Here is a 16,007-nt window from a genome sequence, read left to right as displayed (position 1 = left end):
AACCTATTTAATTTTCATAGTTTCCTGTGAGTCACTTCAGAGCATAATGGAAAACTTCAGCACAGCATGACTCTTCATTTGTGTGAGTGATACCACTATGATCTTCAAATAGAGTGTATTTACTTTGGGCTAAATGCTATTGTTATCACTTTTGACTAAATGGTGAGATGGTTTTCAGAGTCTTTCATAACACTTCAAAAAGGAGATACTGAAAATGGAATTTGCTATTTTTACAGTGTTATTCTGTTCATTTACATAATCAGTATATTAAGTACTTATTTCCTGAAAATGAAAAGCATCAAATAACTGTATTACATTCAGTTTTTCAGAATTACTCTCCTATTCCAGAGTACAAAATTCTTTTATTTTCATTTTTTTATTTTCAGCTAGATTCAACTGCTTTCTGGATCCCAGTGTCTCTGATGCTTCCATCTCAGCTTTGCTTGGTTTTGTCATAAATACAGAAAAATGACATTTACTAGGTTAGAAGGATATCCCTACAAATCATGTGGGTCAATCTCTCTTCCAGGATTGCACAAAACTATTTAGGATAGGGAGGGACACTCCCTTTGTTTCAGCTATCCATTCCATAAACTGTTCATTTGATTAATGATATTTAATGTAAGTGAAAATGCCTAGCAGTAGATGACATACCTTCTACAAACTACTGCCTTCCAACACAGTTTAACTTCATCTTCAGTAGCATCACAGCACAGGAGAAAACAATGGACTGAATAGAAGGGCTTGCATTTCACTTCTAGCATACCAAAACTGACATCTGAACAATTTTGTATAACCACGGTGAACAATAATTAAAAAAAAACCAACATTTTTTTCCCCAGGGCTACGGGGAGTCAACATAATTTCCACATTAAATAGGACTTCTGGTACCATTCCAAGAAAACAAAGAGTTGAAAGGAAGTAGATTCAGGTATGTGTCCTGTCTCCACCACAGCAAGTCTGATTGCATTATAATTTGCTCAAATGCAATTTCCTAATAATACTAATAAATTACACTGGCTTCAACGTGATGTTATTGGACTAAGTAGTGCAACATACTATTTAGTTTTTTAAAACATAAAGTAAGAATTTAAATTCATTTATCTTCAGTGAGTGATCTAGATTTTTCACTGCATTTAATTTTTGAAACGTCCATAAAAAATTGAGCCCCTTTATACTATAGCTATGCTCAGAAATAAGCCAGGTCCATTACCTGACCCTTTGGCCAAGCTTTCCTATCCTACAGAGAGAGTGGCTGCATCCAACAGAGCTGGTCCCTGAACCATGTCCTGGCACTATGCAGAGGTGAGACAGGTGGCCCAGGCTGGAGGGCGGCTGGGGATGCTGCTGGCTGTGCTCTCCCTCTGCCAGAGGTGGAGATCAGATGGCTGTGCTTGGGTCTATGACCCGCTTCTGTCAGCTCTATAAACCAGCAGTGGCAGAATATGAACTTCCCTTTTTATTTTTTCCCCAACTTGGAGTAAAATATACTCCTTTCCAAAAGCAACTTAAAAGATATTATTTCGGAATTCTAAGGCTTCTGTTATTTCATTTACATTTATCTACTTGTATTTATTTATTCAGGTGTAAAAATGCATTTTTATTGTTTAGAAACTTTGAATCTTCAATTTGCTGGATCTTTGAGCAACACAAACCAGTAAATCAGAGCTTACTTTTGTCGAAGCATAAACAGAATTTAAATGGGAAAAATATCACTGCAAAGATGCCTAATAATGGAGGAGAAAAGCACACATGTCAAACGTTGGTTGAAGGTTAAGTGAAGGCTGTTCTAATTTTCATTTTATTATATTCAGGATAGTGAAGGAAAAGTAGGCTTTTTCTTATGAAATCCATCTACTTTTGTTTTGCAGCCAATCAATGTTTTTACACTGCCAAATCTATCAATATTCAGCTTTTATTAATGTGGTCTGGCAGACCCCAGTTCTGAGCTACCCTGCCACCCCAGCAGAGGAGTAAGAGAATAAAACCCCCATTTTATTTGTGTGCACTAGCTCCCTCCATCTGGGTAAACAAGCTAAAAAACCAGCTAATGCAGCTGACATTTTGAATTATGTAATTTCTCATAACACATGCCAGAAATGCTGTTCAGCCCTGTTATGCATGCAGGAATGCTGTTCAAAGCCCTGGCTTCTGGTTCAGCAGCATGATCAGTGGTACAAATGGTGCTCAGCATGCAGTGGGGATTACTGAGCTATGCTGGGGGAGGAAGGAAGGCTCCATAACCATTTTCCACTGCTGCATCCTTCCCAGACATCTGCCAGACAGAAAAGGCAACCGCAGGGACAGGGAGACAGATATACTGGGAGGAGATGGCTTGTGGTGAGAACCCAAGTTTAGGATCAGCACTTGGTATTTCTGTGCAAGAAGAAATTTTCTGTCTGCCTTTAGGATTGCTGAAATCTATAGATTTTTGCAAAAAAGACTTACAAGAACCAGCATAGCTGTCACACTTCTGTTGAAGTCCACTGGAAAAACCTGTGAATGTTAGGCTGGCAGATTCAAGGTGTTGCCCTTCAGTTTAAAGAAACACTGAGGACTTAAAAGATATCTGTCACCAGGGGCAGCCTGGCTGCTCAATTATTCTTAGTCCAGTGCTAGTGACAAATTTTCAACAGAACCCCTAATAGTATTTTACAGTATTACAAAAAGCTTCCTCCTTTTCTGACTGGTTAGTGGTAACTATGCCATGAAATCCTCTGGGGCCACAAACAAGCACAGCTGTCAAGCCCAGTACGTGCATCAGCAGTTCACTCGTGCTTTAATCAATTAAATTCTGAGCGGTGTATTTGCAACACATGGAAAAATGAAAGAAGACACAACATTTGGTATTGGCCTACTAACAACCACCTGTCTTCATGATTTAACAAATCAGGAATACTTTCTTCCTTGAAGTATATTCCTTATTTGAATATGTATGTTTAGTTATGTTTAATTGCTGTCTGAATTTGTTTATAAGCTGTAGTGGCCTAGGGCAGGCACCAAGACCTGTCACTCACTGGCAAATTTGTGCTGCTACTCAGATTCCCTTGTGGGAGCCCAACCATAGCTGGAAACAAAGAACAGCATAGAATATATTTTATTTGATCTAAGTGCTTGGAAAGTTAGAACAGTGTCTAAAATATATTTCAGTTTGTGGCATGAATAAGATAAGAGATCCCCTCCAAAACTGGAATGACTGCAACCAACTGTCTCTGGGAATGATCCCTGAGAACAGTGCCCAGAACTCAGCCAAGCAGTGGCTGGGCCAGTACCAAATGAAGCAATGAAGTTGGAAACTCTTCTCTTCAATAATAGTGAAAGTTGGTGGCTTTCTTGCAGATTGCAAGGCAAATAATTCAATTTAATTAACCCAAAAGGATTTTTGCCTATGGGTTTTGTTTTATTTTATGAAAAGGTGAGTCACTATTGTAAACTGTGCGGTATTACCTACAGAACAATAAATAAACTTGGTCCAAGATTTCACTCCTAATTTCACAGAATCACAGAATCACAGAATCACAGAAGTTCAAGACTGGAAGAGACCTATAAGATCATCAAGTCCAGTCGATGTTCTAACTGTTCACTAGATCATGGCAGCAAGTGCCACATCCAGTCTTTTTTTGAATTCTTCAAGGGATGATGACTCCACCACCTCACTGGGTAGATGATTCCAGTATCTGACCACTCTTACTGTGAAATATTTGCTTCTTAATTCTAACTTACATCTCGCTTGACGCAACTTGAGACTGTGTCCTCTTGTTCTATCTGTTATCGCCTGGAGAAAGAGGCCGACCCCCAGCTCACCACAGCCACCCTTCAGGAAGTTGTAGAGAGCGATGAGGTCGCCCCTGAGTCTCCTTTTCTCCAGGCTGAACAACCCCAGCTCCCTCAGTCGCTCTTCGTATGGCTTGTGCTCCAAGCCCCTTATTAGTCTCGTTGCCCTCCTCTGGACACGCTCAAGTAACTCAACGTCCCTCCTAAAGTGAGGGGCCCAGAACTGGATACAACACTCCAAGTGAGGCCTCACCAGTGCCGAGTACAGGGGAAGAATGACCTCTCTGCTCCTGCTGGCCACTCCATTTCTGATACTAGCCAGGATGGTATTGGCCCTCTTGGCTACCTGGGCACATTGCTGGCTCATATTTAATCGACTGTCAACCAGCACCCCCAGGTCCCTTTCCACCTGGGCACTGTCCAGCCATTCCGTCCCCAGCTTATATCGGTACAGGGGGTTATTGTGGCCAAAGTGCAGTACTCGGCACTTGGAGTTATTGAAGTTCATCCCGTTTGATTCTGCCCATGCATCTAACCTTTCCAAATCTCTCTGGAGAGCCCTACACCCCTCAAGCAGATCTACACTCTTTCCCAATTTAGTGTCATCAGCGAATTTACTAATAAAAGACTCTAAGCCCTCATCCATATCATCAATAAAAATGTTGAACAAAACTGGCCCCAACACAGACCCCTGAGGGACACCACTGGTGACTGGTCGCCAGCTGGATGTGACACCATTCACCACCACTCTCTGGGCCCGGCCATCCAGCCAGTTCTGAACCCAGCAAAGGGTATTCCTATCCAGACCACGGCCAGCGAGTTTGTCCAGAGGTATGCTGTGGGAGACAGTGTCAAAGGCCTTGCTGAAATCCAGAAAAACAACATCTACAGCCTTCCCTGCATCCAATAGCCGGGTTACCTGATCATAAAAGGTGATCAGGTTAGTCAGACATGATCTACCCCTCCTAAATCCGTGCTGGCTGGGTCTGATACCCTATTTCTTTAGTTTATATCCCAGGCAAAAAGATAAATTTGCTAAGCCATGAGAAACATCCAGTCAAATTAATAGAATCTGTAGATTTTAAGTCAGGTTACCACTTTGAAACTCTCCTGACAAGAATTTTTACAGTTTACTTATAAAATTATATATTGAAAAGATAAAAAGGAGAGGAAAATAAAGATCTATTGGAAAACTTCCAACATACTTCCTTGTAGTTGTAAGGTTTGCTTTAGTTATTTAATAGGCCATATTGTAGGTAGTATGAATGGTAGTATGAATGAAAAATAATCCAGTCAAACAAAATTTTCCGCAATGTGTTTAAATGAGTATGATGCAGTATAGCTGATACATAAAGCATTACACTGATAAAAAAGGTGTAAAATGCCCAATATATGGTACAATTGTATATTTAATATTATATCTAGTATAGAATAGAGTATATTTTCTATTTCAGAGAAAGCAATGAAATAACAAAAATTGTAATAGAAACCAATCTTTCTAGAGAAAAAAAACCCATAACTTTGAACTTTTGGCATAAAATAAGTATACATTTCCTTCAGTAAACATAACAAACTCATTCACAAGTAGAAGGTTTATTTCATGGATGGAAGAAGATATCAGGTTTTCATCCAGTAACCACAAAAAGCTGTAACTAAGTTAAAATGAAGTGAAAAAAAAATCACCTTTTAAGAGATAGATTTTTTTTTCCCTATGGAAGCTGACCGTTGCCCATAAGACACAAAGAAAAGTTATCCAAGTCATGACAACTTCCAGAAAGGTGTAGTGTAGCTTACTTTTGATGATCTGCCAGTGGTCTTTGCCCAATGGATTTTAATAATGACTCTGGCCGAACGGATAATTTTGGTGATGTCTTGGGGCTTGTATCAGAATCTCCACTTTCTTCATCTCCCATGGCCTTAATATAGCTCCCACTCCTCATTCTTCTGCATGGGATCTCCTCATCTTTCCCACCAGCTGGGTATCCTCCCCATTCATCCTGAGGTACCTACAGGAGACCATAAAACACACACACACAGAATGTGGTTTATTCTTTCCATATGTTTAAATACTTCCTTCCTTTATTCATTTTACAAAGACAAGTAATGAATTTTTTATTCTTCAGTTATAAAGAGATTTCCAAGAACCCTAAATGATTTTGCCATTTAACTTCAACTTCAGAGCTGGAAATTTTTAGTTTGTAAATGTTAGAACCCAAGGAGCAATGAAGTCATGGATTGTGAGCTGAGCTGCAATATCTATTTGTAGACATGCTCTAAACTGCAGGAAGCAGCCTAAAGTTTGCACATAGATTTTAATCTGATAACAATGAGTTAATCAGGAATCTCAGAGCTATAACTCATTGAAAGCTGAGCACTTTGGGGTTTATTACCAGCAGTCCTTATAATGGGTTTTCAGGGAGCTGAATGGTGTATTTCAGATAAACTAAGCCATGATCTTGGCATAAATGGTTAGGATTAGGGCAAACTTCTGTGAAAAAAAAAAAAAAAAGAAAAAGTGGTAATTTGTCTTTTTTCTATTTATAAACTGCAAAATGGTTGATAGAGACTGTAATATGTCAGAAATCCAACCAGTTAAATAATTCATGAGGTTGCAGGATTGCAATTGCCTTTATGCAGTTCAAATGGATTTCCAAACAGTAAAATTGGTAGTCAGATAATCCACAGCTGGTGGATGGAAATCTCTCCTCACCACAAATTACCAAAGAATTGAGCAGGAGTGGATTCTTCAATCCAAAGTGAAATCAGCCTTGTTTCAATGCTTATGATTAAACACAGCCTGTCTCTGCCAGTATTGTTTTTTTTTTTTTTTAATATTTAATCTTCCAAGGTTGTGTCTTCTGGCTCTAATCCAGAAGCATACTTATGCATTTAATTTGTTTTAAGGATACAGGCAACTCTCTGTAATGCATGATCAGGACTCACAGTTAAAAAGTAGGATGTGACAGAGTTCATCAGTGACCAAGGCAGATGCCCTTGGCAGCTTTAAATCCTTTATCAACATTATTATTCCATCTACATTAGGCAGTTTAATGTCTTTATTTACTAATATACTATAAGTCTGAAATCTCAATTAGACATATATTTAATAGTTTCTGCAAAGCACGATGTCAAAAAAGATTTTCAAGTCAAACGTATTTGAAAGCTTCTATGGACAGAATTCACTGTGGAGCTGAAGCAAATGCTCCCATTGGTTTCAGCAGTCTTGGAGACTGGGTTTAAAAAATTAACATGATCTGCTTGCCATCTATGGCCCTTTCAAGACAGATGAATTAGCCTGCACAGCAGGTGAACAGAGCTGGGGCTTTGAGTCCTAAAAAGGGATTAAAGGAGAAATGAAGTTTTAAAAGGGGGTGAACAAGTAAAAATAGAGATATTAAATTTAAAAGCCCAAGCTTAAGATAGAAAAAAGAAAAAAAAAAAAAGACTGAAGATGAAGTCAGATAAGAAGAGATGAAATAGATTGCATATATCAGAAAAATGTTAGAGATAACTATCAGAGAAAAAAAAAGTCATGTTCTTATACAAAATAATAGGACAGAGCATGAATCTAAGTGAAATATGGTTGCATCACACAAAGAAACAAACTTTTCACATTATTGAGCTTTGGATGGTGAAAGCAAGCATCAAAAATCTTCCCAAACCTGAAGCCTGTAAGTCTGATACATAGTCCTCATTTCTTTTCTCAGATCTAATATGTATAAGATTAAAGTTGCAGGAATGTTTTTTATGATTCTATGAGACCTAAAAGATAATGTACATATAGCCATAGTAGTCATAGTCAGTCATTTAAAATACTAAATATATATACATTAAATTCAGCATTTAATTTTTTAATCTACAGCTGACAACTCTAACAGCTGTAAAAATCTGAATTAGAGAGCTATTTTATTACTTGATATTGTACAAACATACTCTTATTTTTAAATAGTCTTTATTAAATGTATGTCAGCATGGCTAAAGCCAAAATCCAAATGCCAAAAAAGCAGTTACTGGCATCTACATAGGCCCACTACAAGGTGTACTGTTAAATTTTCACTACTAAAGCTGAATTATCGTGTCTTAATATTATTTTCTAAAAAAATCCCCTCATAACTTTTTCACAGAATGATTATTTAGGCTTCAAACTTCTTTCCTTCTTTTCACTTCAAAGATAATTAAATAGAAAGTTTAAAAACACATTGATCAATAACCTTTTACTTGCTCAAATGCAGAAAATTATTACTTTCTCAACTTTATTTTGTCTGAAATTCCATGTTCAAATAACTAGATAAGGACTGGATTTAAATGAGTACAACATAGGCTTATTTGTTGATTGAAGTTGCAATCTTATTTTAAAAGATAGGAATGACTGATTTTGTACTATAAAGTATCTAAAAAATTAAACTTCTTCACTGTGATAAGGACAAATCTTAAAGTTATGTGCATTACTGGTTCTGTTGATTGCATTTTTTTGCTGTCTGTATTCATAAGTTATATGAATTCACATCACAGCTAAAGACCAAAGCTAAAAAACAAAGTCCTGCTCCATTTATGGTGTGATGTGCTCATGGTACACAAGGCAACAAGAATCCCTTTCTAATCAGACCAACTGATCAGCTATCACAGAAGCATTTATGGTTGTTACAACATTTTTCACAATTAAAATATCTGGGTTTTGTTGGGTTTTTTTTTTGGTTTTTTTTTTTTTTTTTGCCCTTAAGCCATTCAAAGGAGCACAATACCATGAATGCAGAGTAAAAGCTTCTGGAACCTGGTGAGGAAGTTTGACCATGTGTTTTCTCAGAAGGTTTCATCCAGAGATTTTTTCCATCTTCAAAATAAAAGTCTTTTTTTTCATAGTCTTTTTTAGTCTTATATATAGTCTTTTTTCCATCTTCAAAATAAAAAAGAAAAGAAAAAACAAACGAAAGGACCCTCGACATTGTTTTTCCTCATGGACTGAGAATAGAAGCAAAATTTGAGTCCCAGTTCAGCCTAGTTCTCAATTTATTTGAACTGATAGGTTAAGTACTTGGAAACATCTTTCCAAATCCAGGCTATCTCAAACCCCAACACAGCTTTAAAGAAAAGTAAAAGCATTATGAAAGTGCAGGAAAGATTTTCATTTTGAGATATTAACAAAAACATTTACCATCATGTATGAGGGTGATTAAATATATATCTTCCAAAATATGGAAAGGGCTTTGCAACCTGCAGAAATTCTACCTTACAATAGTTACCAGCCCCTGAAATTCCCATCTGCAGGGCTTGCAGTCGCTAATTTAGAATAATTACCCTAATTATCTACTTACATACAGTGATGAGTGCTGATATTTATAATGTCTAAAAAGGCCTTCCTTCTGTTCTAGATGTTAACATGAATCCTTGTATATGTAGTTTCTATCCACAGAGGAGTTATACTGCATATTACCATATGAATTTCCTTTTGCAAGAACAAGGGGCTGACAAGGTCTGGCTGCTGATCTGGTTATGACTATTACAGAGAATGATGAGTCTCCTTCATAAGTGTCATTCACTGTTGCTGTAAGGAGCACCAGGTTCAGAAAATTTGACACCTTTCAATTGTCCATCTACTGATTCATTCTGACATCTTACATTAATCACCTAGGGTCGATTTTAATAAAGCACTTGATACCTAACACTTATTACATATTATGAAGCTGAACTGAGAGCTAATTCCAGAACCCTAGGAAGGATCCTAAATTCCCCATAAAGGCACTTAGGAGAGTTAGTTCCTGCAAAGTAACGTAAAGTCCATCTTTGTTAGCAATCAGAATGTACAGCACAAAGAAAAATCGCAAATATTTCTCCTTTCTTGGACTTACTGTATCTGATTACAGGCAGCAGAAAGGCCTTCTTTTATTTCCCTGTCAGATCCTAAAATCATCTTCTGCAGAAAAAAGGTGGGGTTTTTTTGGTTGTTTGTTGGTATTTGGTTGATTTTTTTTTTTCAAATTAGCCTTATTTTTTCCTTCTATGATGAAACAGCTGTGGAAGTGGAAGATTTTCTTGGCCTCCTTCTAATCAATGATGTTTGGAGAGCTCTCCTCCTCTCTTTGTCACTCCCAGCATTTTCATGAAGCCCTCACAGATTCTGTGGGGAGGCTGGTTAGGAGAGAGGGACTCCTTTACATAAAAGGGTGTGATGCAGCTTTGTGATCAGGGATTTACCTGAAAAGAGGGAGCTTAGTTATAGCCCCTAGGCCAAGCATTCACATGAATTTTATGTAAAAGAGTGTTTGGATAAAACTTTTACAGCTTCTTAACAAAGCAAGAAGTACCTATGCTCCAAACTGATGTACATACTGCTGCTGATAATGCAATTCATGAAACTGAGGAGATGGTGTTTGACCTTCTGTAGGCTACAGAAGAAACCAAGATGTCACCTTCACAGTGGGTATTCTAGAAACTTTGTTAATATAAAAATAAATTTCCTTGCTTTAGATAAAATGTTGCTATCCTTGTTCCTTATTAGAAGTTCATATCTTAAAATATCCCTTGCTACTGATTTTTTAGCTCAATACCTAGAGTGTCACATGACCAGGTAATGGCTGCAAAAGTAATGATTTCTGAATCTTATTTTAAATCTTATTTCTATCTCCCTTTTAAAGAAGCAATACATATTTGTTTGAGTAGAGTTCTTATTTTTCTTCTTTTATTATTTTATATGTTTTATGCTGTGCTGTAATTTGATTAAAATAGACTGATGACTGGACTGATGACCAGGTAAGCAGCTGAATCACCATCCCTGATGTATTTTAAAGATGTGTAGATGTGGTGCTTAGGGACATGGTATAGTGCTGCACTGGGCAGTGCTGAGTTAACAGCTGGACTCAATAGCCTTAAAGATAATTTCCATTTTTTTCCATTCCATTTTTAAATGATTGTATGTTTCTATTCTTCCTGTTGAGCATACTGATTGTGCTCAGACCAGATTTGACAGAAGAAGGATTTTGGACCCTTAACTGGACTTCAGCTGTGTGCCTGTCCCCTGATTCTCAGGAAGAAAAAACCAGCATGTTGTCAGGGAAAACAGGGATGGATTTGACAAAACTACAGAAAAAACTAGAAATCATGGAATTTCTGAGGTTGGAAGGGATTCTGGCGGTCTCTAGACCAGCCTTCTGCCCGAAGTATGGCCAGGTACAGCAGCTTGCCCAGACTGCTACAAAGATGGTGAAGGACCTTCAGGGGAAGCTGTATGAGGAGTGGCTGAGGTCTTCTCAGCCTGGAGGAGACTGAGAGGAGAAGAACTCACTGCAGTTACAACTGCCTGTGAGGGGAAGAAAGGAGGGGCTGACCCTGAGCTGTTCTCTGTGGTGACCATGACAGGACCCAAGGGAATGGCCTGAAGCTGTGTCAGGGGAGGTTTAGGTTGGATATCAGGTAAAGGTTCTTCACCCAGAGCGTGTTTGGGCACTGGAACAGCTCCCCAGGGAAGTGGTCACAGCACCAAGTCTGACAGAGCTTTGGACAGTGCCCTTTGACACATTCTGTGACTCTTGGGGATGGTGTTGTGCAGGGACAGGAGATGGACTCAGTGATCCTTGCGGGGCCCTTCCAGCTCAGGATATTCAGTGATAATTTGACTGTGTCCAACTGGGTTTACAATATTTCCAAAGATGAAGACTCCACAACCTCTCTAGATAACCTGTTCTAATTTTTCACTACACTCAGGGGGAAAAAGCTTTTCCTTATACCTTATGAGAAATAGGCAATCTAGGCCCCTAAAACTACTTCTAGGAGTGTGAACATCTAATCTTGTAGCTAAGAAATACTGATGATAAAACTGGAAGAAACAATGAAATGTTCATTCTTCTGGACTTTGATCACTGTTAATTTGATTTTTTTAAAGTTTATTTCAGTTTAGGCTTTAGCTAAAACAATCAAAATGGCAACAGCCACTGACATTTCAAAACCTGCTCCCATTGTTCCATCCACTTCCATGGCATTTGCTCACAGCTCCCAGAATTTTAAAGTTGTTCCACAGCTAAACTGCTGATCTGCTTAAAACTGCTGATTACTTTACTATCTAAAATGAAACTCTCCTAAATAAAGGGCTTCAGCTGAGGGAGATGACTATCACTTCTTCATAATTCTCATTCCCAAAGGTTAAAGTGAGGATTACCTACCTCATAGGAGTTCTGTGAAATTTAATTAGCATGCAGATATAAAATTAATGGAAATATTGATTTTTACCTAAATCTTATTTTAGTAATACAAATTTCACATTTTACTAGAAGCAGAAGCTGAAGTCTGCACATGAAATTACACTATGCATGATGTGAAGAAGGATAAGATATGAAACACTCTGTTGGAGACAAATAATTTTTGTAATTTCATGCTTTCTCAGCCTGGTCAAGAAGATGACACAATCTGAAATGCAGGTAAGAGGTTTTCTCCTAAATCATGTCTTCAAGAGCCTCATAAAAAACAGCCTCTGTGCACAGCTGCAAGTAGATGAAAGTAAATGACAATCTTGCAGAGCAGACAGAGATGATTTTTTGCATTAGCAGAAAATTTCCTTGATGCTACAGTGGGAGATGGGAGTTGGACCTCCTGTGTTTTCAACAATTTCAGTCAAGAAGGAACACCAAGCAATTACAAGAATATTTTTCTGAGGTTGATGGCACTAAGACATTCCCCTGTTTACTGGCTGCAGACTCTAGACCCTGTTGCTCGGGAGTTTTGCAGGAAGGAAGAGTGCAATATCTGAAAAGAGAAGTTTGTTTCCTCAGTAGCTAATCTTGTGTCTACAACTCACCACAATTCTCAGTGCACATTTTTCACTAGCTTCTTCTGTGTGGCTTTTTTTTTTAATGTGCTGATTCATTGTGCAAGGAACATGAATTATGCAATAAAGTCATTGAAAAGTCTCTACAAAACATGCTAGGGACTCCTCCTCACCACTAACAATGTCATTCTTCATAATTAGCTTTAATTTTCACATGCCACCCTCTACTCCTTGAACTTCTTGACAGCTCAGAAGCACAGAGAGTTCTTGCAGCATTCCCAAAGGTGAGTTGACACTGTCCATCAAGGCAGGAGCTAATTTGAGAAAACAAGAGTAATCTTTCCAGCCATTGTCTCCAGGCTTTGCTCTGAACAGCCATAGTGTTACAGAAAGAGGAAGGAAATAATGTAGATCCCAAACAATACATGCTTTACATTGGGTTGAAAACAACTTGACTTCAGGAATTTGGGATTTGGTAATAATCTGGACACCTATGCAGACCACAAACATACTATTCCAGCTGGGAGATGTTCAAAGAGGAAAATCATTGTCAGCATTATTTATTGCCTACTTTTATTCTCTCATGGGGAGTTCCAAGCAAACTGCACTAAGCAATCTTTGAAGGAAAGATTTCTGTCCAATGTACTAAAATTGCTTCTGTGTTTTCTAAAGAACTGCACTCTTTTCAGTTTAATCATGTTTTATAACACATATCTCACAAGCAAAATAAAAAAATTAAATTAAGCAAAATTCAAAACAAAATTTAAAAAATAACAAACAAAAAAACCCCAAAACCAGCAATAACAACAAAAAAGAACCAGCACTATGTTTCCCAACTGGTTCTCCAGCAACTATGTGAATTATAATTTGAGGATGGCTAAATACTGTAATTGGTGTGAGGACTTTGTGGCTTTGTTTATACTGTTTGGATGAAAGTGGGCCAAATTCCTGCCCCATTACCATCTGTGCTCATATTGATGGCACAGATCCTTGCAGTTCAGCCACCTGGAAATCCTCTGCTGTGTTCTTGGGTCTCTTTGGGGCCCTCAGGACTCTGCTGTTTTGACGTGGTGGAGCAAGGTGCGGTCAGACAGCAGTCATGGACTTGTCCACACTGTGGGTGATTTTAGCCTGCTAAGCTCACTGAGATCTTGTGCCAGAGCTTTATTATAAGGTGAACTTGGACTGAAGGGAGGGCTTGGCTTGTACGTACATAAGAACCTGTTTGTAGTCTTTCAATCTAAGAGACAAAACCAGCAGAGTTTCAAACAAGAAACCTGTGTTTCAATTGGCTGTGTATTTCCTTTGGTGTGTGATCAAGGACACTGCTTTGTGGTCAGCTCAAGCCACTTTAAAATTATATTACCATTAACTTCAGTGGGGCAGATTTTCCTTAAGCAATATTCAGGTTTTTAAGCAATGCTAGTAATGCTCAAATGACCTAGAGTGCTCCCTGAAAAATAACCCTACAACAGTAATAAGGATAAGAAAAGGTAAGTGTTCAGCTGAGCTGGTGAGTTGCCCCAACTGACTGTGCTGCTGCACAACCACAAGAACTTGGGAGAGAGAAGGATGCAAATGTTGTGGTGACTGCCTTGGGCTGGGCAAACACAGGTCACTAAAGACTCAGTCTTGCCTGGAGGTGTCTGCCCTGCAGCACTTCACCCCCATGCTGTGAAGCAATCTGTACCTCTGAAAAAGTGTGGCTACCAGGAACACACCCTGGCCTGTGCTAAGTACTGGACCAAGAGTGCTCAGGAGGGAATTTAGGAAAAAATTGGCTAGCTTGGATGAAAAAAACCCCTGAGACCTGCTGAGCAACGTAGACGTATTGAGGATCAGAATGCAGTGCCAAGGAAACCATCCTGACACCATGTAATTTGATAGAATAGATGTAGCACAAGGTAGCAATTATTGTACTAAGGGAAATTGACAGAAACATCAAAGATCACAACTTGGAACTTTGCATGCAGGCCACAAGCAGCTTTTCTGTCAAGGAAGGGAGTTTGCACCCAGAGTTTGTTTTCCTATGTCTTTGTCTTTTTGGGCCAGCTCATGGTTGCATTTTCCTTTAAATCTTTTTCTATAAATTGAATAAAATGAAAATTCTGCTTAAACCAAGCATTCAAAGGCCAAAGACCTAAACAGAATTGCAGCCTGTCTCTTCCTACAGGTGAAAGGGAATACACCTGGAATACAGCTGCCAGCTGGGCTGCCTGACTGACAGGCACCAGATGAGACCCAGGGAACCACAGCATCAGCAACTGAAGCTGACTAAAAGCTTTTCTGAGTTGGGCAAGAGTCTGCAGAGTATTCAAGGTTACAGAAGTATAAAGTAAGAGAAAAAAAATGCCCCTAAAAAAAAGAAAAGGAGAGGTGCTCCCAACAAACTTACAATGCACAGCCCCTCATAAGCCAGAGACTAAGGAGCAAGGTCTCCACTTTGCAGAGCTATTATAAGGCTGAACCTAAGGATGAACCTAAAAGGCAGCATGTGCAGGGCTGACTCAGAAAGTGGCCTGTGGTAAACAACATCTTATTTAATGAAGCAAGAAATTTTATAACTTTTTTTTCAGTTTGTTATAGGTCTACTACTGAAAAACCAGTACATGTCTTTAAAACATAAATATTTTAAAGGCTATTTAACAGCTGTATTTGCCTCTCATAGTTTTTTTCTGATTTTAACTAAAAATTGACATAATGTTTTTTATGGTTAAGTCCAGATGACTGCAATTATCTAGCTTCCAGAGCAAAATGAGTATTTTTCTCCTGCCTCTCTACTGTGTAATGCTTAACTATCTACATACTTTTCAAAAAGTGTTTCCCTACCAAAGTACCAGGAAACTTGTCCATATGGACAATGAGCTACTTAAACACATTTGCAATTCTACTTTAAAAAACAAACTTTAAGCACAGCATAGTAAGATGGTCAAACCCAGAAAAAAAAAAAAAAAGAAGAGCAAAAAAAACACAAAGCAACATTTGTGAATAGTTCACCATTTTTACAGTCAATCCTTGCAGGAAGAATGGCATGGACTGCTCTAGAGAGGAGCTGGGTCTGCCCTAGGCAGCCAGCCTGTGGCCAGGACAGTGTGCAGTCATTGCAGCCCCAAGTGCAGACTCCTCTGACAGATGGCCTGAGTGTAGGTAACATAAGTTACTCCTGCATGGAAACTTCTTCAGAGCCAGTGACACCTTTGAGTAACAACTGCAAAGGTCAGCCTTCAGATTCAGTGAAGTGAACATTGAGAAACAATTTGGCAACACATTTCTAACACCATAAAGGAGGAAATCTCCTCCTGATTAAAGGGCAGTGGGATCACGGCCTCCCTTTTCTACTCATAGCTTTGATATTTCCACAGTAACAGGGACATATTCTGGCAGCTTTAAGAAAATACTAACTCTGAAATCTTTCCACTCTTGTTTGGAAAAAAGTTTCAGTAATTCATTTTATCCAATAAGAGGATCCTTGTACATG

At 38.5% G+C, this 16,007-nt stretch overlaps 1 protein-coding gene across 1 annotated transcript in view; it reads right to left on the bottom strand.

The window, feature by feature from the left end:
- Nucleotides 1-16,007, bottom strand: part of DLGAP2 (DLG associated protein 2) — a 300,363-nt gene that overhangs the window by 65,513 nt on the left and 218,843 nt on the right. The window contains exon 6 of the mRNA XM_059467707.1: nucleotides 5,569-5,780. Coding sequence (XP_059323690.1) covers nucleotides 5,569-5,780 — 212 coding nt within the window. The remainder of the gene's footprint in view (nucleotides 1-5,568; nucleotides 5,781-16,007) is intronic.

Source organism: Ammospiza nelsoni, chromosome 3 (assembly GCF_027579445.1).
Source record: "Ammospiza nelsoni isolate bAmmNel1 chromosome 3, bAmmNel1.pri, whole genome shotgun sequence".
NCBI lineage: Eukaryota > Metazoa > Chordata > Aves > Passeriformes > Passerellidae > Ammospiza > Ammospiza nelsoni.
This window is presented reverse-complemented; position numbering and strand designations above follow the sequence as displayed.